This window comes from Perca flavescens, chromosome 9 (assembly GCF_004354835.1).
Source record: "Perca flavescens isolate YP-PL-M2 chromosome 9, PFLA_1.0, whole genome shotgun sequence".
Taxonomy (NCBI): Eukaryota; Metazoa; Chordata; class Actinopteri; order Perciformes; family Percidae; genus Perca; species Perca flavescens.
In genome coordinates this window covers 20,004,564-20,030,371 of record NC_041339.1, presented here as the reverse complement: position 1 = coordinate 20,030,371, position 25,808 = coordinate 20,004,564, and the positions used below count along the sequence as shown (strand labels likewise).

General features: G+C 37.7%; 2 protein-coding genes across 2 annotated transcripts; both read right to left on the bottom strand.

Annotated features, from left to right (window-relative positions):
- LOC114561458 (afadin- and alpha-actinin-binding protein) lies at window positions 1-7,798 on the bottom strand. The gene is made up of 14 exons (XM_028587488.1): window positions 7,706-7,798; window positions 5,363-5,479; window positions 4,766-4,914; window positions 4,427-4,630; window positions 4,181-4,291; window positions 3,913-4,048; window positions 3,698-3,773; window positions 2,647-2,827; window positions 2,170-2,311; window positions 1,697-1,833; window positions 1,225-1,398; window positions 940-1,057; window positions 654-801; window positions 1-558 (listed from the first exon to the last, which is right to left on the bottom strand). Exons 2-14 carry the CDS (start codon window positions 5,379-5,381, stop codon window positions 411-413), a joined length of 1,743 nt encoding a protein of 580 aa, XP_028443289.1. The 5' UTR covers window positions 5,382-5,479; window positions 7,706-7,798; the 3' UTR covers window positions 1-410.
- Window positions 7,799-9,386: 1,588 nt separating this feature from the next.
- Window positions 9,387-25,389, bottom strand: LOC114561657 (atrial natriuretic peptide receptor 2). Its single transcript, XM_028587725.1, has 23 exons — window positions 25,333-25,389; window positions 23,722-23,812; window positions 23,246-23,378; window positions 22,772-22,895; window positions 22,213-22,317; window positions 21,634-21,736; window positions 19,792-19,937; window positions 19,140-19,212; window positions 18,649-18,790; window positions 16,030-16,116; window positions 15,786-15,929; window positions 14,884-15,005; window positions 14,477-14,621; window positions 13,869-13,917; window positions 13,677-13,778; window positions 13,349-13,468; window positions 13,056-13,149; window positions 12,513-12,600; window positions 12,231-12,370; window positions 11,794-11,946; window positions 11,002-11,100; window positions 10,263-10,354; window positions 9,387-9,495 (listed from the first exon to the last, which is right to left on the bottom strand). Exons 1-23 carry the CDS (start codon window positions 25,387-25,389, stop codon window positions 9,388-9,390), a joined length of 2,517 nt encoding a protein of 838 aa, XP_028443526.1. The 3' UTR covers window position 9,387.
- Window positions 25,390-25,808: the final 419 nt, after the last annotated feature.

Here is a 25,808-nt window from a genome sequence, read left to right as displayed (position 1 = left end):
AATATATATTTATGTACAAATGCAAACATTAACAAGGGCCAAGCAACATCTCCTTACACATGATCTTTTGTGGCACAAGTACTAGCCTTAGACTAAGATTCTACACATTAGATGACTGCCAAAACAAGATTTACAGCACCACATAAATAAATACATTTATCACATAATCTAAATACAAAACAGTAAAATAATTAAAAAGAAACAATTTGATTTGCTCTCAGTCACACAGAGCACAGAAAACCAGCAGCTAACCAGGACTCTTGTTTAACTTCAACTGTTAAAAATTATTTAATCTTCCAGTGTTTGGTAATCACAATTCAGGTGCATTTCTGAAATACTACAAATCATCTACCGGTATAATCAATGAACATTAACAGGAATTCTGATTCAAATTATTAAAGTTTTTGGCTTCATATAGAGCTTGTCTTTTCCTTTGTGAGTGTGTGGCTGCTGTGTTCTTCACGGCCGTTCCACTGTTTGTGCTGAACGGGAACATTTCCATTTAAAAAGATGCTTGACTCTTCAACATGTTCAGTCAATCTCTTTGGTTTGGTTGATCTGGAAATTTGACAAATAGTTTAGGGTGCACAATAGAAGCATTCATTTAGAGGTACATTATGGCATGTCATTATTTGTACTATTATATGCTGTACCTGTTTTCTGGGACAAGGCAAAATGTGGGATACAGTTCGGCTGTTGATTGTGATGTCAGTGGGACACATCTGGGTGTGGGGGAGGTTGTGTCAGATGGCCTTTTGATGAGATTTTCTGGAGCTGACGCTGCACTCGCTTCTGTTTTAGCTGCAAAGATAATATGAAACTTTATTAATAAAGTTACTTATTAATAATTATAAATAAAAACATAATCAACTTTGGAAGATTCAAATATAAAGACAAATGTGACCTATGCCGGTCCAGTGTAAGGGAGTGGACACTCACATATTAAAAAGGCACTTTTGGACTTTGACATCTGGGGTTTCTTTGAGTCAGCAAATGGACTCAAGTTTAAAAACTGATGTTTGAGCCACGTTGCTCGATCGTCCTCAAAGGCCTTTCTCTGCAAGTTAAACCAGATGCATGTCATACTTTTTAAACTTAAAGTGAGCACACAGACATAAACCAGTCATCTTGGCACACAGCTGTTTTTTTTGCAAAGAGCGAAATGTAGCGTATTCCCTAAATTCTATTTCATACCAATTTGGTTTGGTTGGTTTTATAAATCACCTCATGGCTAAGTCTTATAGCTGCTTCAGTGAAGTTCCTCCTCTCCCTCTCAAATATCTTTCTCTGTTCCTCAAGGGTCTTCCACTCATCTCTGAAGCGCTCTTTCTCTTGCAGCATGTAGCAGTCGCTCAGCAGGGATGCCTTCTCCTCATCATACGGAGAGCTCAGCTGCTGCTACAAGAAAAAGAAGTGACATGGTTTGTACAGACAGAATAAAGGTTGTGTCAACAAACAAAATACTGTATCTTTTCACCAACATGCTAACATGGTTCCAATTTAAGTGCTCAGTTAAGACTACAAAAGAAAAAGTAAACCCTGAGATGAAGCTACAATGTTAGACGTTGACTAATTTTTAAAACTAGCAGTTTAAAATGTATACGTTTTTCAAATTGTGCCTTTACTTCCTGGCATTTGAACTAATGAACTCTCCAGAGAGTTTAATGGCTAAAATGTCAGAGTAATTCAGTCTTACCTGCAGGAGCTGATGTTGTGTTTGAATGAAGTCTTTGCACTGCTGGATCTCCAGCTTCAGTCTGTCCATCTCCTCCTCACGAGTCACTTGGGAAACAGCATCAGTATTTTTGCTCCTGCCAATCTGAGCCAAAGATACTGGACAAGGAACCCAGAAAATCTCTCTTTACAATTAGGCTAACATCCATCTTCTATGTATTGATTTTAACAAGAAGTTAGGATCCAGTCTGGAATGTCATTGGAAAAACATTTTGTTTTGATTGCTTCCATACAAATCAGATTCTTTTTGGCTTCAGTATATAATGTAAGCATGCTTCGGTTTCTTGTTCTAGATCTCTTTTGCCACATCAATGGTACAAAAGCTATTTTTGAGGTTAGAGAGGAATCCAAATTATCTAGACTTGTTACAAGACACAAAGTTACATTCCTTTATGCATCAGGGTCAAGAGTGAAAGTATGCTATGTGAAGACTACCTTGGTTGTCCAATCTTTCAACGTGGCTCTTAAGTCTTCTCCACTGGAGGCGAATACTGTTGGTCAGCTTCTCCCGTGCGTGAACACAATACAGCTCAACACTTTCTTTACTGGAATCAAACACTTCCTCTTCCGAGTCAGCCTGACAACGAAAATGAAAAGAAATTTCAATCCAATAGTAGCACACATGTCTAAAACCCCATGACCCATTTTAGCCATGGTTATTGTGTTTGTCTGCTTAATCAGACAATTTGTAATCAATGTTTTTAAGAATGATTCCACCTAATTTGGTTGTTCAAATACTGGGAGCAAAATGGGAAAAACATTTTTAATAACCCCTTGTAAGAGATCTACTGTATGTCTACCTGCAGTATATTACTGATCACCAATACCAATATCACATATCACATAAAGGCAATGAAGTGAGAGCAGTGAGTGGAAACAAAAAGAAACACAAAAAAACCCAGCTTGTCCTACCTGTATATCATCATCTTGATGTTGGTCGTCTTTCAGCGTTGGTTTCTTTGAACTCAGAATGGACACAATGTCTTTTTTCATCTGCTGCAACACTTTCTTCAACTCTGCATTTTCCAGCAGCAACTCCCTTTGTCGGATGTCATAGTCGCTCAGCAAAGTCTTATACATCTCCCCCTCATGCCTTGGGATGAGAAAGTTAATCATCTATGTTTATTTGTCCATTATAATCTCACCTGGTACGGCAACAGCACCGAACAGGACCGCAAGGCCCTACCAAGAGTGGTTTGTTTGGCTGAACACACAATAATAGGCAGTGCTCTACCCTGCCTAAAGGATATTTACAACAGGTGCTGCAAAAATAAGGCTAGGCAAGGCAAGGCAAGGCAGCTTTATTCGTATAGCACATTTAATCAACAGGGCAATTCAAAGTGCTTTACATAAAACATTAAAGAGCAATTAAAAAACAAATCAAACCATTAAAGTGCAGGTAAAAATGATAAAAAAAAAAGTGACTTGGTGTTTTCGTTACCCATTACAAGATTGCAGTAGTTCTACTTTTCACTACAAAGTAGCCGTCACTACAAAGCTTAGTTTAATCTCGGTAAACCTTGCTAAATCCGGGACAGTTCACAGTCTGTCTCTTGATAAGTTCACAGAAATATCTGACAAGTTCACAGACGTTGTCTTTCTTATTGACCTAGTTCACAGACTAAATCTGACCAGTTCATAGATGTGGTCTGGATAATCTATTTTCACACCTGTGTTGGAGAGGTAATATCAGAAATATGTCTGTTATCTGCCGGTCCATATTTCTCCGTCATTTCTCTGACTAAAAGTCCTTTTGGCTAAGGAAATCATTAAAAGATCCCAACCCAGGAAGAGCCTCTACCCTCAGGCCACTAGGATCCTAAACAAGGTCCCTGCCTTAGACTGATTTAATTCTCTTGCGTTCACGCATTTTTTATTTACCCATGAAAATATGTCTTCAGAGACAAAGTTCATAGATAATGTAAAATGTCTAGACAAAAAATGCCATTAGAAGTAAACTTACTTTGCTTCTGTCTTTTCAGTTTTCCAAAGGCTTCTCTTCCCATCAGCTCTTCCAATGTTGTTTAATACATCAATGGCTGGAAGCAAGAAAAACAAATGGAGAAAATGAAAGAGAGTCTTAAAGGGCATGTCAATTTTAATCTTGTGGTGTTGCTTTGATTTTAAAATGTTTAACATTGGGGAATAGGATGGGGCTGAACAGGTTTTCTCTTTAACCTTGTTTCTTCTCCTTTTTGTCAACCAGAAGTTGATTCAAGCGCTCCCTCAGTTTGTTAAATTCTCTTTCTTTCCTTTTCATCTCATGATTGTACTGGCTGGCCCGGCTTGCAATTATGTTCTGAAGTTTTTGCAGCTAGCAGGAGGAAATAACAAGTGTTTACTGTTAATGTCATTTACTAAAGTGTCATGCTTATCTACCCGAGACCAAAAACATGACTGTGGATTTACTCGACATTGTCTGGGGCAGTAAGTCCAAAGAAAATACCTCTTCTTTTTCATTTTTCAGACAGTTTTGCAAACTCTTCACTTTCAGCTGCAGCTGTCGTTCTCTCTCAAGGAGTCCCGTGTTTTCTCTTTTGGACAGTTCAAGCTGCTCCTATGATAACAGAACAACATTGACATGGCAACTCTTGAGTTGCTTTTGGTTGAAGATTTGACTTCCACCAAATCTATATTTTATTTGAATACAATATTAATATGGAGGAATCACTGGGTTTAAATGTTACTGTACTTTTAGTTGGGTGCTGGTGAGCTGCAGGTAGTCCACATTACTGCTGGACTTAAGTTGCTCCACTTCCATGTTTTCCAGAGTCCGGAGGCCCCTGTGGTGCAGCTGAATCAGTTCATACAAGCAATTTAGCACAGCCACAACATTCATTTCTGAGCTTCCTCCAGACTCCATCCAAACTGGTGGAAGGCCAAGAGATGACACCTCCTGTAAAAAGGAGAATAAAAGAAGCAAAGGATGTGGAGGAGACTTAAACCCAGGACATTGCAGTCATATTTTACATGCCTTAAACCACAATAACTGCGCTAATAATACATCAGAGACACATGTAAGGATACCAACCTGATTGATGTGTGATAGACATTCCTGCACGTTTTCCTCTGTGCAAAAGGTACTGAGCATGTTGTTTCTGTGCAGTGGCAGCGATGATTGGCTAAACTGCCTCAAGGGAGATGGTCTACATTCAATGGAGCTGCCGCAAATGTCCTTGACTTTTGGGGGGAAAATGTCTGTCAAATATATATTGGTATGGTCTTATACTAATTTGTTAATGCTTGACCAGGAAAGGAAAACACTTTATATACAGTAAATGTTACACGAATTGAGGTTACTTTTGGCACAGACACTAAGAATAGCATTAATCTGCCATATGGGTCAGTTTAACCTGTTCCTAACTCACAAGATTTGATACAGAGAACAAGCTAGAAGTCAAAATGATACAGTAACCTACGCACAACTGCTGAAGTCAGAACACTGCAGTACTGTTTTTCAGTTCATCTAAACTAGAAATGATGCCGACGTAAAATTACATTACAAAATATTGTAGAGTTTCTGAGACATATAAAAGGTGAACAATTGCTGAGTTCAATATATATATATATATATATATATCATTAACAGTGCATATGCACTGGTCTACAAAGTCAAAAACTCACTCACCCAGGGAGGACTCTGGCATTGTTGCAGGGCAGCCTTCAGGCTGCGTATCTGGATCGTCTACTACATGTGCAGGATACACAAACCTTGCCACAACATCCACCTATGCAGTCAGTGCTCCTGAAATAGATGGTCAGATTAGCAGCATCCATTCAACTGGATTACGAGGCAATGGAAGTGAACGTGCAGCAGTGATGAGTGGGTGGAAACACACAGCAACCTAAATAACAGATTATGTGGACAGCAGATTCACTGAGGCTATTTCATTCATCCAGTGAAGACAACAAGCTAATAGTGTTCACATAGTATACCCACAGCCATCCGATAAATGTAATAGAAAATATTAAAATGTGTATTTATTTAGAGTCTTTTACAAAGCTTATTATGATTGTTATGTTGTTGTTGTTGTTGTTTATAAATACAGTACTGTACATCGTTACTGCAGGACTATTTAACAGGTTACAAGCTTGGACAAGGCCAGCATCTTATCTCAATGCTCTTATCATGAGCTGATCAGACTAATCCCCGACAGACAGTATGGTGATTTGTCTGCAGAACCACACAATTAGAAACATTTCTCCTCCTTTAAGAAAAATGCCTTTGTTTTTTTAACAAATTAGACAACCTATACAGATATTACTGCAAACCTATACTATCATCTACAACACCTCATTCGAGGACAGCAACTATCAGAGCATGAGCAGTGAAATTACACATTGCATATTTATTTTACAAAGAACATTTTGTATATTACATTTTTCCTACATTTTAGTCTTTAAGGCTGTGTGTGACTCATCATTGACTCAGGGGACCTGCCCTTTGGTTTCAGTGATACTTAATCAGCCTGACGAGACAGATGGCAAGGCTACAGCCACAAAGCTTAACAAGACTATACGCTGCTTAGACTGACTACTCAACAAGTGTTAACCTTCAACTCAAAAATGTTGAGTTGAAGTCAATTTATTTATTTATGTTTTTGTTTTTCAACATGGTGCTGAACAGGTGTGTGTGTGTGTGTGTGTGTGTGTGTGTGTGTGTGTGTGTGTGTGTGTCAATGTGCATTATATTGATGTAGGATTTGTGATCGGTTTTGTTAGATGTTGTCATGTTTTTAAGATGTAAATTAGCCTAAGGCTAACTCTGGTATAATGCATCAAATGGCAACATTTATGTTAAAATATTGTACATGGTCCCTAACAAATAAAATGAATAAATTAAAAAAAAAATGGAGTCAAATTTATTTTCCAGTGTAAAACCTCCAAAGGGAAATATCTAAGTACCGGTAAGTATTTACAGAATATATTTTAAGGTTTGTGGTCCCTCGGAGGCATGTATGATAAGAACATGCTGTGTGACATTTAAGAACAGATTCTCAACCATGAGGGGTACTTAATGATGGGTTCACAGGAGACAGCTCAGACTGATCTGCCTACACTCAGTTTTTAAGTAGAACACATTAAATCCTACCTTCATGAAGATTATAATGCTCAGTTTTTTTTCCCTTTCTATTTTGTCACCCTCATTTATATGAAAAATAAGACACGCCTCTTAGTATAACATTAATGGAATACAGTTCATAAGCACCACAAACTTCAGCCTCCAGAATGAACCATAAAGTTGAATCAACACCTCAACAGTTTCAACAAAAACTGAACATTATAACCTTCATGGTAGGATTTATTGCATATACTGTTGAATTAGATTGCATTCAATTTTGCTCGGTGAACCCAACAAGTTGACACATATTTAAATATCCTAGTTTTGTAAAATGTCACACTTGCTATGCAGTTAATTTGAAGTTAAAGTGTACTCAACATTGCTGATATCTCAGCAACTCTCTCATTGCTGGGACCTGCAAGAAAAACACTGACTTAGGTGACCACCACATAATATCTACTAGGTCACCTTACTTCTACAAACCATTTAAAAGTATGCGAAACAAATGTTAATGGTGTCACATCATTTTAGCTAGCGTTTACATACACTGTACTGTGAGTTCAGGTTACTATAAAAGTGGGATAGCCTAGAACAAGTGTGGCGTTAAGTTACGTTATGTTCATTTCGGTAATAATGTGTAACCTTGGCGTTAACTAGCTATTTTCAGGACACCGTCTACTCAAAATATGTTTGTTTAAAGGCTATGCAGGTCCTTTACACATCTAGCTAACCACCAGACGTTAACTGCCCCCTGTGCCCCCCTCGTCCCACCTGAAAACAATCTGACATTGAAGCCGAGCGGCTGCTATCTTAGCCTAACAAGTTGCCTACTGTAGTCACGAATGCAGTTGTTAAAATGTTTACTTTATAAAGAAGTGAACACCAAAATATTTCGAGTAGCCTACTTACTTAACTTTGCATTTTCACATGCATTTCCCGACCGCTCGTTGCTTCACGATCCAGCAGCTTCTAGGACAGTGGGACAGTCCACGCCACTGCATGTAAACCAAACAGCAAGCTTATTGGCCGACTCGTTGTTTAGCAACCGAGCACGGCTCAATATGATTGGCTCTCGGCTGTGAGTACTTAAAGTGTTTTTTAACCCATCAGAGACGGTGTTCTTCAACGTTTAGCCAAGGGCCCCTTAACTGAGAGTGAGATGGAGCAGGGACATTTTATACGATATGTGGTAGGCTACCACATATCGTATAAAATGTCCCTGCTCCACACCACATATCGTATAAAATGTCCCTGCTCCATCTCACTCCATCTCACTCACTGATAATTTTTTTTTGCTTTTGGTATTATGACCTTATATTTGTGGATATGATGATTCTTATCAAATAAGCTCAAATACAACTCTTCACTCTATTTACCATGCTATATTCAGAAACACAAGTCAAAGTTAATAAAATGTGTAAGGAGCAATACTTAAATGTAACATTAATTTAATTAATTAACTGATATAAAGCACTGCAAATTAGTTAGATGTATAATATGAATTCACAAAATTATGACTTTAAAGTAACTTTAATACAATTTATACATCACATAAGAACAGTACAATAAAGTAGCTTATGGCAACACAGTAAGCAACACCTTACAAAACCTACTACAGACAAATGTGCATTCTTATAAATAAAGACATTGTTAAAAATAAAAAAAGGCAAACTACATCATTTGGACATCACATAGCTTGAATGAAGAGTTTGGTTACAAAGTCCTTTTACACCCATTTCCAGAAGATTTTACCTTTTTCTCAACAGACACTTGATACATGTAAATTAATAACATTAACCATGGCTCAGTTTTTTTTTCCAAAGAAGCAATATGAGCAATACTGGGGCCTTAATTATCAAAAAGAAATAATTGAAAAGGCCATTATGAAGTTTATTAATTACACCTGTGCTTGTCCTGTGCAAAAGGTCTATTCAGATGCCAGTTCTTAGTTAAAATGTAAGAATTCAAATGGGGTTAATCTAAGTTCTTTGCTAAGTTTTATTTATTTATTGTAAGAGAGGGTTTTCAGTTTTCAGGCAGTGAATATCTCCCTTACCTTTACGTTATAAAAAGTGCCTCAGAATACAAATGTATATATATATATATATATATATATATATATATATATATATATATATATATATATATATATATATATATATATGGGAGAAAAATAATAATGTATGATTAAAAACATTACAAACATTACATACAAACATTTTCTCAATGCATGTTTCTCTGCATATTTTTTACACTCTTCCCAGCAAGTGGAAAAAAATAAAACATGACTATATCCTGCACCTCCTTGTAGATATTGTGCATTTCAAATTATTATCAGAGTGCTTGTCTTCATCACTTCTGGTCACAACAATGGCACTATGCTAATGACAAACAATTCTGAACACTTGACTGGTAACATCTATTATATTTAAAGTGCAGTATGACCTTTAAATTCATGATCAACTAGAAGTTCATCCTATCATTGTATACATTTAACTGCAATATTGCTCACTGGACACAATTCAATTGCACAACACAAAGCAGGACCAGTTTTCATACAGTAATTGTCGCATTTTAGGCTCAACCCAGATCTACTCACTCACTGGCACTGGGAGTCTGGATTCAGTTGTTCTGAGCAATGGATCTGAGTAATCACCTCTCTTTGCATCAAGCCACCATGTTGTCATCTCTCCTTTTCCCTGTTGTAGAAAAATGAGAGTCAGAGTGGACGTGAGAGAGAAGAGAGTCATATTGCAAAGCATGTGTCCCTTTGAATTTTAAATTAAGCCATTAGGGTTTGATGGTGGGCAGAGAGCAGCAGCTGAGGCCATCTCTCAGCAAGATATCACAAGTGTCAGCCGCCCTGTCCGCTGGGACTGAGAAACCCCTCCCCCATAATCGCACTGGCTGGCACCACCCAAAAAGAGGTCTTAGGTTACAATGTGAATAGAAGCCAGTAGAACTGGATGATACTATACTTTACTGAAAAAAGGCGCTAATTCCAGACACACCCAGTCTCTTTTCCCTTAGAGGAAAGTTTTGAATTTCCTCTGATCTATTCAAATCTCTGCCTCATAAATCCCTTGTCTTTTTCAAAGTTAGTGAACCAGCTTGTGTGTGATTATTTTTATCGGTGCATCTAATAGGCTTTTAAAAAGAAAAGGTAACCTCCACAACAGCATATACCAAAGAAGGTAGAAATAGTATATGCAAGAAAGCTTATCTTCCTAGTTAGGTCTAATCCAAGATAGGCTGTGGATGTACACTCAGTTGCCTGTTGTAATGCATTCTAATATATATCAGCCCTGCAAAAGATTCTACCTTCACAAATGTTATAATCTTTAGTCTTTGTTGAAATGGTTTTGGAGAGGTCAACAGAGAAGTGTTTCTGTTATTTAGCTGACCATGATTGATATATATATATATATATATATATACATATATAAACATATTAATATAATGTTACCTTCACAATAAGTGTCCCTCTGCATGTCAGAATGTAACCTCTGAGTGTGTGAAGCAGGTCAGCTGTGGCACCACTCACCTGGATCTTCAGAGCTATGGACATGATAATATGCATGTAATAGCATGTAGTATTGCATAGTAATATGAATAATGCCTAATAATGCATGCCTGAAATGTATTGCAGCAGGTTTTTTTGTATGATCATTGTGCATCATTGTGTGCAAAATGTACAGTATGTTTTTGATCATGTTATCGTTTGTGTGACACAATTTGCAAAACAGCCAGTTAAAAATATTAACATTTTAATATTTTAAAATCAGCTTTATATTTTAAACCAATTTGGTTTTTTAATATTAAAACCAAATTGGAGCGGTTGACCCCATAGTATGAAACAGATCTATTAAAATGAATGTGTTTTAAAGTGAAAAATAAAACGTGCAGTTTGCGTTTTTATTATCTTATATAAATAATTGTCATTGTATATTAGATTTTGTGTCAATATTATAGTCATTAAATACAGCTTTTATACAAAATAGTATCTCCTATGTTAACACGTGCAAGTCATATACTAAAAAATGTAGTGCTGTACTGAGTGGCATACATACATATATTAGAAACAACTACAAGTTGGTATGAGATTTGTGAGGCATGTTTGTAATAATGTAAGACAAACTGCACTGACCAAGTATGTAATTTGCACATTATTCAAGATATAGGCAGTGTATCTAATTCTTAATTACCTTCACTTGTTGATTCCATGCGTGATGCTGTGTTGACAGTGTCCCCAAACAGGCAGTAGCGAGGCATTTTGGTGCCAACCACGCCAGCCACAACAGGACCTGGCAGAATAAAACAGCAGTAATTGTACTGGGAGGATAATATTCAATACATGACATTACTGAATCAGAATTTGTTATATAAAGGGGGCATACCCTAAATCGGTGAGTTATTCTTACCTAAACATGTGTATATATAAAGGAGTCAAATCAGTTGTGAACATGAACAACCTGCTAAAAAAGCCCATCCCATAGAACTAAAACTGTAATGTTGCTGGTGACAAAGAAACATCATAAAAGGTCGTCAGCAATCCATGACCCACGATGATGGTTCAAGTCTTGTAAAAATTAAAAAATAAAGAAAGCTTTCTAGTTACAGGCATGTGTTGCTATAGAATGATAATTAATGTATTATATTGGTTTGTATGGACTTGATGTCAGGCTGCATATGAGATATGTGATAATGCTCTAAACATTCCTTTACATGTATTACTTTATCTATCTTAAAATACATTCATTCATCATTTATGTTGTCACACTTTGGAAATGCAGTGAGACTGGATCCGTTGAGAAGAATGGAAAATTATCACAAAAATGATTAAGGTTACTCTCACGTTCTGCAACCTTTGACCATTGTTGAACTGTGAATGTGTCCTCTGAAAGCTATCTGCTATATATTAACCTTTGGGAAAAGCACAGCACTGGTCGAATACACTGAAAAACTGATGATGGATACAGGTGAGATGTCCACACTACCTGAGTGAATGCCGGCGCGTATCTTCAGCTGTGTGTTGGGTTTGTGAGGGATCTTGAAAGTGTGACAGACACTAACTAGATCAAGAGCCATGCTGGCTATCTCTCCAGCATGATTGATGCCGTTTTCTTGAGGGACCCCAGAGACCACCATGTCTTGAAAATAAGACAGTATTCCATGATAAGAGACAATGGAAGAAAGAGATGCACTGATGATAACATTTTAAAACACAGACACTCTTTAGATGGTAAATCAGTGGTTGTCTTTGCCTTTTAAATCATCATTTTCAGTTGTGTATCTGCCTCTCAACACATTGCCATCCTTAATTTCAAGCTGAGATAGATTTAAAAATACATATATTTTAATGATAGTGCTTTATCAGAAATGATTCATCACTTTTTGTCAGTAGTTCCAAAATCACTTTATCATTCTTACTTACAAGCATCGCCTATTGTCTCCACTTTGTAGACGTCGTAAATGTCAATAATGTCATCAAAGGTGGTGTAAAGCTGATTGAGGAAGTCCACGACCTGGTGGGGAGTGCTGGCACCAGACAGCTGAGTAAAGCCGACAATATCACTGTCACAGGGGAGTAATGCAGTGTTAGTCATCTCTAGTTCTATTTCTATATGTATATGACCAAACAATTGTACAGAGGAAAAAAATAACTAATCAATCTAAATGTATCCATGTTAATGAACTTGCTTTACAGAACACAAACCTGAAGTAGACAGTGGCGTTGGAGTAGCTCTGAGCCTCTGATGTTCGACCTTGACGAAGGTCATCAGCCACTGGTTTTGGTAACATACCTGCAGCGGGAATTCATGACTTTAAATAATATGCCCCTAGTCTTTGGGGCAATGGAGAGGAATGATGAAGGTGCTGCATCTGCACCACTAGATGGCAGTGAGCGCACTTGATTGTGTCCTTTAATACTTCAAGATTTACACTTCAAGTTTAATGAACTCATAAGCATTATCAACTAACAGTAACAACTCGGCCTTAGGAAACTTATCATATGCTGCACTACGACATGCATATTGTAAATAATAAATGTATATGTGTATTTTTTATAGTTTACTGTTCATCAACCTTAACATAATGAACTACAAATCCAGTCCTGCTTGTACTATCAGTGTTATTTCTGCAATGTCACCCAGACAAATTTCTAAAATCTGTATTTGGTCAACATGATTCTGCTTTGGATCAATCATTAGCGACACGCAACTATTTCCCATCACTCCACACCATTATCCTGACTTACTGTATAACAGCAGATCTGTCTTCTGTTTCTCTTGAAGAAGGTCTTGTGTTCTCTCTGCAACTATAGCCTCCAGATGTTTGCTGTACTTCTCCATCTGCAGTTAAACAAAGTTGTTTGTGTCTGAAACTCAAAACAATCCAGATGGCGCAAATAGCATTTTTTTCTTAGCCTTTGTCTTTGAAGTACTACCATTTGGGAATTCAAATCAAAATAATGTCACATTATATTTGGTATATTTCTTGTACTATTCATGGTAGATTTAATGTATACTATATAGCTTTACACCATATTACCAGGTTCATCATCATGTCCACAGGGCTGACTTTGTGTGGGTTCATTTTGTCGAGCATCTTCTTCACCTGCTCAAACGTGGGCCTCATGGTGACGTTATGACACCAGCACTTCTTAATAAGCTGCTCAATTGTTCCAGAAAAGAGAGCAACATCTTATTGTCTAATATGTGTATACAATAAGATACCTATGACATGTAGTACTAATATAAAAAATGTTAAGACTTTGTAGTTATTCAAGAGCCATTTCAACAAAAGCAGTTAGTACCAATACCACATTTTTCCATATACAGTTCTGCCAACATTTTCATAATTTGAACATGAAACAGACCTCACAGTAGTCTACTTGACTGGGACAGTCAGTATCTGCCTTCCCTGCTTTGACTTCAGGCAGAGGGGGGCGCCACACGATATCCACCCTCACTCCCTCAGCCTGGTCCTGTTAGAGAGGACTACTGGTTAAAAAGCTAAGATCAAAAGGAACCCGAAGGTTGTAATCTACAGAGAAGGCTGTCATACTCACTAAAAGGAGGTCAGAGCGAGTTGCAATCTCAACCAAAATAATGGAGTAGCTGAGGAGAGGTGGCAAACGTAGAAAAATAATATTATTTTCATGTATTTTCCAGTGAAAAATTCTTTTAATAACTTTTCATCTTTAAGGTCTTAAGATGGCACAGACCAAATTTGAAGTCCATCAGATGAAATCTCTAGGAGTTTGTTAAAGTACGACATGTGGAAATGGCCAAAATCGCACTAATTTTGAACTTTCAATACAAAATGGTGGACTTCCTGTTGCGTTAAGGGTGTGGCTCCAATGAGCTTTTTTGTACGTCTTAACATGCAAAATATGTGTACCACATTTCGTTAGTCTACGTTAAACATACTGCAGGGGTTCAATTTTTTTAATTTTGCGAGCCATTTTTGTGCCGCTATTCCCGAAACCCTTAAAATACAAAAATGTTCACCAGGCTTGATGTGACCAGTGAGTGGTGAGTTTTTGGTGTATGTTAAGCCCCTTAAAAAGGCAATTCATTTCTAGAAAAGAATAATTCCTTCAGTTTCAATAGGGCCTTTGACGCTGTCGGCGCTCAGGCCCTAATTAACTGCTTATACTGTGACACTCAAACACACCTGTAGACATCAGCTGCTGCCGTCATGTTGGAGCTGCTTCCCAGCAGGACCTCTGGGGCACAGTATACACGATTTACATCCCCACAATTGAAGCCATTACTGACGGTCTCAAAGTCCTCCCTTCTGTAGGCTGTGAGCCCGAAATCTGAAGCCCAACACAGAAAAATATAGTACAGATATAGAGTATTGTGAGGCAGGATGTTGTTTTTCACTTTGCCTTGATAATAACATTGCTGCTGGTGTAGGATGTGGCTGAGTAGTACAATGATTCCCATAAGGAGATGTTTTTGTTCAAACTGTGTATGTTGAGTGACTTATTACAGATGTGTGATTGCTGAAAACAGAATATAACAGACTGAAAATGCTTTCACGCTGCAGACTCAAGTTGTATCTGAGGATTGTTTTACCTGAGATTTTGCACACCCAGCGGTCATCAATTACACAGTTTCTGGAGTGAAGTCTCCCATGAAACATCTTGTGCTGGTGGAGGTAAGACATCCCGCGGGCAATGTCAGTGGCAAAGGACAGTCTGCATGGGAGAAGAAACACTGTTTGTGTGTACTACGCATTTGTTTTCAATCAAAGGTAAAAGTCAGAGAAAATATGTAAAATGTTGAGTCTATGGATGGAGCTCTTCCTCATAGCTCGTCTGAGGTACTGACACCATCATCTGACATGTGGGTCAGTTATCTGTGGAATAAAAAAAACGCACACCACAAAATCCCTCATCTATTTAACTGCAAGCACTGACTTCATGATGATCCTCAGCTCCTATGTGTGAGTATAAACTGTACAAAAAACTAAAATATATTATTATTACTCATACATTAATATAAAAGCAGGATTTTACTGCTGTAGTGAGAAATGCCATCAGAGAGTTTAAAGTGACACCTTCACAATGCTAGTTTTGTCCAACCAATAATACAAAATTCAAAATGATTAAATATAGATTTAAGTTATTAAAATGAAAAGCTGAAAGCTGAAACCACGAAATGTTTTGCATGAAAAATGACTAATCGTTTCAGCTGTACTTGCATATACTGTTGGGTAGTTTAATTTATAAGAAAACATCCTATTTCATAAGGTCTTCATATGGTTTGTATGCAAACATCTAAATTTGTAAAGTAACTAGTAACTAAAGCTAAAACAAAACACTCAAGTACCTCAAATGTGTACTTAAGTACAGTAGTTGAGTAAATGTACTTTTACATTCCACCACTACTGCTACTACTACTTAAGGAATGAGAAGATTGGCAAATGGTAAACATGTAAAAAAAAAAAACTGAAGCTGTATGTAATGTGTGCTCACCTGAAGCCCCAGTTGATGGGGATGTCGTCATTCAGCAGGACATCAGACAGACTTCCTTTGGGGCAGTGCTCTGTGATGATGCTGACATAGGGGACCTCGATGGAACCACCAATGAACTTACATAGATTGGGGTGGTCCAGTTGCCTAGACAATATGATAAATTACATGAGCTGCAGGGATTTGGGAAACCTTATTATGTTAGTAAAATTAATTTTTTCATCTTTCACTGCAGGATTTCCCTCACCTAACTTCTTTCACCTCTTTTCTGATGGTTTTAGAGAGTGAGAAATGTTTATTCTGGATGTGCTTCACGGCCACCGTCCTCCCATCACTGCAAGACAGTTAAAATTAAGTCAGCTTAAATACCTAAATACAGAATATGGAAGACATTCTTAGTAGAATTAATCATGTTATATTTGTGACATGCAGAGGAACCAGTAATAAAAGTCAGCATTTTGTCAAGAGCACATTGAAATTATCTACTGACCTTTAAAGTCATTAATTTTATTTATTTCACTCATTTAATGAAAGTTAACTGACAATTAACAAATCAAATGAAGTAGTACTGTACTATATATATATATATATATATATATATATATATATATATATATATATATATATATATATAAAATTGTTTTACTTTACATTGCATTATATTACTTAAATCAATACTTTATTACTACTATAATAAAGTAACTTCTCCATCTTCTCTAACCTCCATGAGCCCCTCCAGTCTTCCTCCTCCTTCTTCCCTTCTACCAAACTACTTTGTCAACTACATTATAAAAAGATAGATGGCATACATCATACATACATCTTCATTCTCCACCCCACCTTCTGAAATATCTTTTCATCAAACACATCTTCATCCATTACTCTATCCTCTTTCACCCCCTATCTCCCAATCAAGGTCTTACCCTGATAACCTCCGCCCACCCAACCAACTGCCCCCTTGACCTTATACCTTCTCATGATCTCATCTTCTCCAGTCTATTGCTCCCTACCTTCTTCCTTTTCTCAAACATCTTATTAACACCTCCTTGTCAGCCGGCTGTTTCCCTAACACTCTCAAAGAAGCAAGAGTGACCCCTCTCCTTAAGGAACCCATCTGAGTGTGCAGTCTTCACTCAACTCTCTTCCTATCTTCACCGGGACAATCTTCTTTATCTCCAACAGTCTGGTTTCAATGCAGGACACTCAACTGAAACTGCCCTCTTTGCTGTCACTGGGGGACTTCACACTGCCAGAGCAGCCACCCTCTCCTCTGTGGTCATCCTTCTGGACCTTACTGCTGTCTTTGACACAGTGAATCACCAAATCCTTATTTCCACTCTTCAGGATCTGGGTGTCTCACGCTCTGCACTCTCTTTGCTCACATCTCACCTCAAAGACTGCACCTACCGGGTAACTTGGAGAGGATTTATTTTTAATTATTTCAGGTTCATTTATCAGGGACAATGCACACTAATAATACATAAAAGTAAAATGTGCCAAAATTAGCCTGGAGGCTATTTAACATCTGCTGTCCCTGGACTGGTGGTAAGAGGTCACCTTGTACCTAGCTTTGAGTCTGTGTCAGAACATTGTCCTCTCACAACTGGGGTCCCTCAAGGTTCCATCATGGGTCCCTTCTTCTTTTTGCTGTTAACCAACTACTCTGTGGCAGTCCCCACCCAGACTGCTAGGAACCTAGGTGTGACACTCAATGACCAACCCTCCCTTATTGCCACCATTGCTGCAACAACCTGATCGTGTAGATACATGCTGCACAACATCAGAAGGATATGTCTAGTCTGGCTATCACCAGACCAAGCTCAATCTTTTAAGATTGAACACTGTAGGGCAAAATCAAATCGCCAGCAGAGCTGGGTTTACCCAGTCTAGGATATATCCCCTTCTAACCCAGAATGCGGCTCAGGTTCTGGTTCAGGCTCCTGTCGTCTCACGTCTATACTATTGCAACTCCCACCTGGCTGGTCTGCCTGCAAGTGCCATCTGACCTCTGTAGCTCATCCAGAATGCAGCAGCTTGACTGGTCTGAAAGTCAACACATCTTCCAGGCTAAAAACACATCTCGTCTGACTGCACCTTGGCCAAAAGATGATGGTTATAAAAAGTAATAATAATAAATAAAATACAAATGCAAATATGCACTTACATGTTGCACTTACATGTGGCACATTGTAATTTGGCTTATTTTAAGCTAATGTATTTCTATGATTCTTGCTGTTCTGAGTTTGTACCTTCATGGTTGAATGCACTTATTGGAAGTTACTTTGGATAAAAGTGTCAACTAAATAAAATGTAATGTGAACAATGTAATGTATTGTTATTATTGTACTTTTATATATTGTATTATATGGTATTTCATAGTATTCTCTTCAATTCTATTATATAGCCTGTACTTTTATTATTATTATAGTGTTATATTATTGTATAGTGTGTGCATATTACATATAGGCCTACAGCACATATACAGTATATATAGTGTATTATATACCTTATTATGTTATTATTATGTATATTGTACTTATTATTCATACCTATACCAATACACTTATACCATAGTTCACACATCATGGCTACCGGAGTTGCACTACTGGCCTTTGCACAAATATTTGCTCAATTCATGTATGTAGTCTAAGGTATCGTTTTGTATACATCCTTTTAATGTCATCTCTATAATTTCTTTTATTTCTCTTTTTTACACTGCTACTAACATAACAGTGCTGATCCATATAGTATTGTCCATATTTTATTGATCCACACAGCAAAAGAATAAAAGAATTTTTAAAACGTTAGGTGGTATGTCTTTACTTTTTCATGTGCATTTATATAAACTAATAATAACGTTTCTCACTAGATGCCTGGCTGGATGAAGCCTTGTTTAAAGGAGGAGTTGAATCCGGTACACACAGTCACATCAGTAGTTTGACTGATGTTGGAGTTACTCTTGGCTTGCTGCAGGCTCATGTTGGTGCCGAGGTCCATGCACACTCTTCCTGCAGATAGATACTCAGGGTCAGTTTACTGTTCATTCAAGAATAGTTTGGAGAAATTGTACTGCTGAGTTATAAAAGTAGTAAAATTCAATCATGACTGTGTTTTTTGTATAGTTAAAATGCTTTTATTAGAGGTTAAAATATCCTTTAGGCTTGACCCACTCTTACTTACATTAACATTTAATTTATAGCAACAGCAACAGATAACATATCAATAATACTCTTGTCACTTTAAAGTAAAATGAAAATTATCCATTCCTTATGTACACTACTAAAGACTTTTATGTAAGCAAAGTTTTCTGTATGTGCGAACAGTATCTTTTATCAACTTGAGCGTGAGACATTTTACCAAATATTATGCCCTTGTAGTTGATGATCCAGCTTTCATCCCAAAGCATCCTCTGCTTCTGGTACTGGAGCCACTGCAGGGAGGAAATGAAGATAAACATCCGCACATGAAACATCTCGTGTGGATTTTGGCGTGATACACACAGCAATTAATATCACTTGCGTTGTTCCAGTTTGCCGGGCACTCGTGTTCATGACAGAACCTCTTTGTCTCTGACACATGGGCGGGTATTCACATAAATGAATTAACACCAATGCCTGTGATGCTATTTACAATGGAAGCGCAAACAAAAACCAGCTTGCCTTTCTTTAGCTTAAACTTGAAAATGAAAACTTCTATAATTAAGATAAAAGACATTTTATTACAGAGATGCATCAGTCATAAATAGTTAATTATATATTTGTGTATATTGTATTATCTGATTAAGTGTCCTCTTTCCTTTTTTGATAAATGTATTAAGACACTGTGTTTGAGTTTACACTCAAAATATATGTTCTTACTTCTAAATATTTTCAAGACACTATTCCTAGTGTTGTGGTGGTGGTGTGTGTGTGTGTGTGTGTGTGTGTGTGTGTGTGTGTGTGTGTGTGTGTGTGTGTGTGTGTGTGTGTGTGTGTGTGTGTGTGTGTGTGTGTGTGTTGCCCAGACTGACCACCATGGTTAGGATGAAGCCACTGCTGAAGAGAGCAACTGGAAGCCCGATGGCCACCTTGATCGTGATGGACATTGGGCAGATGCCACAGTCTGCAGGACAGTTCAGACAGCTCTCCTCCGGCTCGCAGATTTCATCCCCGCACACTGAAACAACACAATCACACCTTTTATATTTCAGATTTCCATCCACTGAATTCAGTGGCTGTGGAAGGCCTCAGATCGTAAATGTAGCAAAACCACACTGTAAAATACTGTTACAAGTCTTGCACTCAAAATCCCACTTAAGTACAAATGTATAATAACATTAAAATGTACTTAAAATAGGAAAAAGTAAAACTACTCATTATGCAGAATGGATCATTTCAGAATAATTAATAGTTGTATTGTATTAGTTATTAGTTATTAATAGATTATAATTATTGATGAATAAATGTGTATATCACTGTACTGCTGCAGCTAGTAAAGATGGAGATACTCCCCCGGGATCAAAAAAGTCTTATTCTATCTTATCTTAACTTATAATAATATATTTGTTACATTGTGTATTCTTCTGAATCTGCAAAATAACTAGTAACTAAAGTTATCAAATAAATCTAGTGGAGTTGAAGTAAATTAAAATATAATTCACACAGATGATCATGATGTTTTAAGGACATTTACGGATGCATTAACAAAGAAATCTTTCTATAAAAGTATGCTAACGTTTTGGTTGTATTGGTTATCTAGGTTTCTTCTAGCAGGTACAAAATTTTTTTTTTTATTGTAACTCATCTGATAGTGTAGCAGTTATTTTGAGACAATGGCTATTCTGCAACGTCACACATAAGTTGACCTTTTCCCTAATGTTTCTGTACAGGTTCAGTGTGCTCTTAGTCTCTTTGTCTAGTTAATAACAGAATTTATTTACATAGTTTTGTATTGCTCAATACCCCCAAAAATGGTAATTCTTGTACAAATATACACTCACCTAAAGGATTATTAGGAACACCATACTAATACTGTGTTTGACCCTATCCTATCAATCCATTACACCACCAGCCTGCCCAGTGGTAACAAGGCATGACGGATCCATGTTCTCATTCTGTTTACGCCAAATTCTGACTCTACCATCTGAATGTCTCAACAGAAATCGAGGCTCCACAGACCAGGCAACATTTTTACAGTCTTCAACTGTCCAATTTTGGTGCGCTCGTGCAAATTGTAGCCTCATTTTCCTATTTTTAGTGGAGATGAGTGATACCCAGTGGGGTCTTCTGCTGGTGTAGCCCATCCGCCTCAAGGTTGTGCATGTTGTGGCTTCACAAATGCTTTGCTGCATACCTCGGTTGTAACGAGAGGTTTTTTGAGCAAAATTGATCTTCTATCAGCTGGTATCACTCGGCCCATTCTCCTCTGACCTCTAGCATCAACAATTTTCACCTACAGGACTGCAGCATAGAGGATGTTTTTCCTTTTTCAGACCATTCTTTGTAAACCCTAGAAATGGTTGTGCGTGAAAATCCCAGTAACTGAGCAGATTGTGAAATACTCAAACCAGCCCCTCTGGCACCAATAACCCTGCCACGCTCAAAGTTGCTTAGATCACCTTTCTTTCCCATTCTGACATTCAGTTTGGAGTTCAGGAGATTGTCTAGACCTGGACCACACCCCTAAATGCATTGAAGCAGTTGCCATGTGACTAGTTGATTCGATAATTTCATTAACGTGAAATTTAACAGGTGTTCCTAATAATCCTTTAGGTGAGTGTAGAGTTATATCGGATCATGGCTGAGCAGCAGAGGCATTATTCAGCACATGCTAGGATTCAGCATATCAACTAATGGAAACGTAGCAGACTGACCTTGAGCACTGACAACAAGCACTTTGGACTCCAGTGCTGCGTGCATGTGTCCTATTTTGATATGAGCAATGACTGAGGTGACTCCCACATGGATCAGCACCACCTAAATGAGAAAACACCATAATAGAAATGATGCTGTGTAATAGTTAGGTTGTACTGTATATTGCTAAGAATATCATTTAATTTAATTTGTTGTTTTGTAAGGAGATTAACTACAAAGTGATGGTTGACCATCCTTAGATTATATAAAATCGCATGCATGAAAAACAGAAAAACTGAAGAATTTTCCTTTAGACAATAGAGTTGAAGTTGAACATCTGCCATTTGACAGACTCTTTTACCCCAAAATGTGCTAGACTGTGCTGTCAGTGATATAATGCAGTTGGTGCATAGTAAATTTTGAAATTTCCTTTTCAGAGATTTGTTTCTTTGTGTGTAAATAACAATGCATAAAATAAAATATTTGCAGCTATTAACAGGATCTGCAGCTGTAAGAAACACAAAAAATTTTCTCCAACACCTCAAGACGTGTGAAAGATTTACCCACTCTTTGGAAGAGTTTTGTTTGTGTTGGCTCACCTTTGAAGTCCAGTATTTCTGGGACATCTTGCCTGCTTTGGAGACAGTGTGAGTCACTATTTTACCATCATCAGGAATCCACGGGCCACAAATTCCACCTTGTTTCTTCGAAGAGACGACACAACAATAGAAATTTTATACCAAAACATGGCCTTTACACAATTCATTCATGTGTTTGTAAGTGCTGATATTTAAATAACTGTTATTAGGGTTTAAGAAGTTGTGTTCTTACTCACAGAGTAGATGTGTTTCTGCTGCTCTAGAAACTTTTATTACCATAGAATTACTTGCAAAATTACTTTTAAGTAGTCTTTTTTTTAATAATTCTGACTATAATAACATGTTAAACATCTCAATATATTCAACACAAAAGTTGCAGCTTTACCAAGATTTCAAAGTCATGGTGCTTTGAGACACAACGTGATATCTACTTTTGTGTTGAAAGCTGAAACACAGGGGGAAAGCCCTGTATAGCGAATCCTCTGGGCCAGAGGGCATGCGCACATATGTAGAGGTTTACTCCTTGACGCAGCAGAATCATCCAATGCTAAGTACCCACCATAAGACCAAGAGGACAGGAGTGGATGTTGGCGTGATACACGCAGCAATTAATATCATTGGCGTTGTTCCAGTTTGCCGGGCACTCGTGTTCATGACAGAACCTCTTTGCCTCTGACGCATTACTATAGAAGGGAACATGGGTGGGTATACAAATACATTAATTAACACAAAAACCTGTGATGCTATTTACAATGGAAGCTCAGACAAAAAACACCTTTCTTTAGCTTAAACTTGAAAATGAAAGCTGCCATTTAATAACACAGATGCATCAGTCAGGGATAGTTAATTGTGTATTTGTGTATAGTGTATTATCTGATTAATTGTCCTACTTTCTTTTTTGATAAGTGTGTGTGTGTGTGTGTGTGTGTGTGTGTGTGTGTGTGTGTGTGTGTGTGTGTGTGTGTGTGTGTGTGTGTGTGTGTGCCTGCGTGGCGGACATTTAGGATGCCATGTGTTTACTTCACAAACTAACCTGAACTGGAAAATCTTGTTCCTGACTGCATAATCATAGAAGGAATCTGAGGCTGTCACCGTATACGAGACATTGAACTCTTCCCCATTGGTTACTTTCTCGGGAGGACGCTGCACCCAGGCCATTTCCAGACCTGTGACAACACACATGATCGTCACCTGAACATACACATTCAAACATGTACATATGCGTGCAGTAAAGGTTTCTGTGTGTTGTATTTGCACATTATTCTGTTAGAGCCCCACCTACTAAGTCACTGTAATTAATTCTGTACAAATGCCGTAAATGTTGTCTCCTTCCTTGTCAGCCACAAGAGGAAAAGCAAACTCACATAAATTCCCTAAAGCAACTACAGATCAGTTGTTTTAACTGCAATGATGTGTCCTGAAATAACTTGTGTTGTGAATTGACACTATAAATAAAATTCTATTGACATTTAATGAAACACTCAAACAAACTCCTGCATAAAAACTTACCACCACAGCTAATCATGTTGTAATCATTTGGACTGTTGATCGGCCAACAGTCATACTCTGTGTTGTCCAGATCATGCCAGCAGTTTACTCCCTGCAGGCGAAAACAGGAAGCTTTTCAATGTAAAGGCATTTTTTTGGTGTGCATAAACATATTTGAAAAGCTTAATACATGTAACGTGTTTAAGTCAGAGCTTGTCATGCAAGTATGTTAATGAATAAAGTACACAACTCAACTAGCACTATGGTGAATACGTGTAAGTAGGAAACACAGTATTGTTATCTTTTAATTAAGATTGATTACAGAATGTTTTATAATCAAGGAAATCAGCTGCAAAAGAACCTGGCAAGTAACCAAGCAATACACAAACGCCACAAGCCCATGACCACATGCACGCAGCAACACGTGTTTCTGACAAGACAACAAAAGCAAGAGGGGTACCTCAGCAATAAATGAAAATGTGAACATCACACACTCAGTTTACACAGTTGTTTATATACTGTTATATATTGTTAAATATTCTGTGTAAATACAGTCATAAGAAAATGCATCACCACTGCCCTTATTTGACATCATTGTGCAGTCTGTTAACAGGTTAACCTTAAACATCTGTGGCCTTTTAGTACACATGTCCTCTCTGGAATTAAATATGTTGTAGTTGTTATATGTTACATTTATTCATCATCTACTATGTTAAAAACTTACCAGAAAGAAACACAGGTAAAGGGATGCCGCTGTCCATAGAGCCATGAGGAGGTTTGCTGTTGTGGCCGGACCCGCTCTGAACTGACTGACTGAGTGAATGAACACATTTGTGTGTGTGTGTGTGTGTATGTGTGTGTGTGTGTGTGTGTGTGTGTGTGTGTGTGTGTGTGTGTGTGTGTGTGTGTGTGTGTGTGTGTGTGTGTGTGTGTGTGTGTGTGTGTGTGTGTGTGTGTGTGTATGTGTGGACATCTTAACACAGCTTAAGTACACTTCTTTTTTTTTTTGAGGCCCACCTTGTCCCTAATTGTCCAATCAGCAGAAGGGGCTCTCCAATCACAGTTTGACCATATTCTCGTTCACCTTCACTGTCCTACAGGTCAGAATCACCCAGAGGTCTCTGCTGCATGTGAACTCACCACTTTCTACTGTTTAAGTCTTCTGTATGAACGCCATCTATACTGTCTTGAATTATTGTTTTTTACCTAGAAAATGTTTTTCTTTATGCTTGACAGTTTGACATTCAACCCTGGTAGAAATGATTGTAGGTAGAGATGGCCCGATACCATTTTTTGCTTCCTGATACCTATTCCGATACCTGAACTTGCGTATCGGCCGATACCGAGTACCAATCCGATACCAGTATGTCATATATTTTATTATGTTTTAACAACTGTATACTACTATCCCTGTATGGATGTGATATGATTTCTATCTTGGTTGTCGGTCTGGCTCAGGTTAAACTCTTTGTAAAACATGAACAAACACAAACAATGAATGCCACAGAACTTTCTTTTATTCTCCAGTTTGACAGTCAGTTATAACGGAAAAAGAACATAAATAAACTACTTTAACGTAGATTTTCTTTAGGGCTTTTTACGTGTATCGGATCGGTGCATAAACTCCAGTACTTCCCGATACCGATACCAGCGGAGCCGATAACGATACTGGTATCGGTATCGGACCATCTCTAATTGTAGGCCATTTAAATGGATAGTTTGATCTTTTCAGTGTATTACCTACAGTAGATGGCGGTCAGCACGCCCCCAGTTTGTTGAAACATACAGAAGTCCCGACATGGAAGCTAAGAAATGTTCTGCTGTAGGTGGGAGCAGCAGAAAAATGTATTTTAGCCACACACAAAAAAGAACCACTTAAAAAAAGAAATCTTGTCTATAAGCGTACGCTATATTCAGAATATTTTCACCGCTTTACCTTGCCGTCAAGCAGCCCAACAACTGAGAACTATCTGATCAAAAAATAAGTAAACAACACGTGCCTAATTGGGTGAATGAGAGGCACATTGTAAAGGCTTTGGGTAAAAGCGCTATGTAAATGCAGTCCATTTACAATTTACATATATAATAAATTGTAATATGTAGAGTGA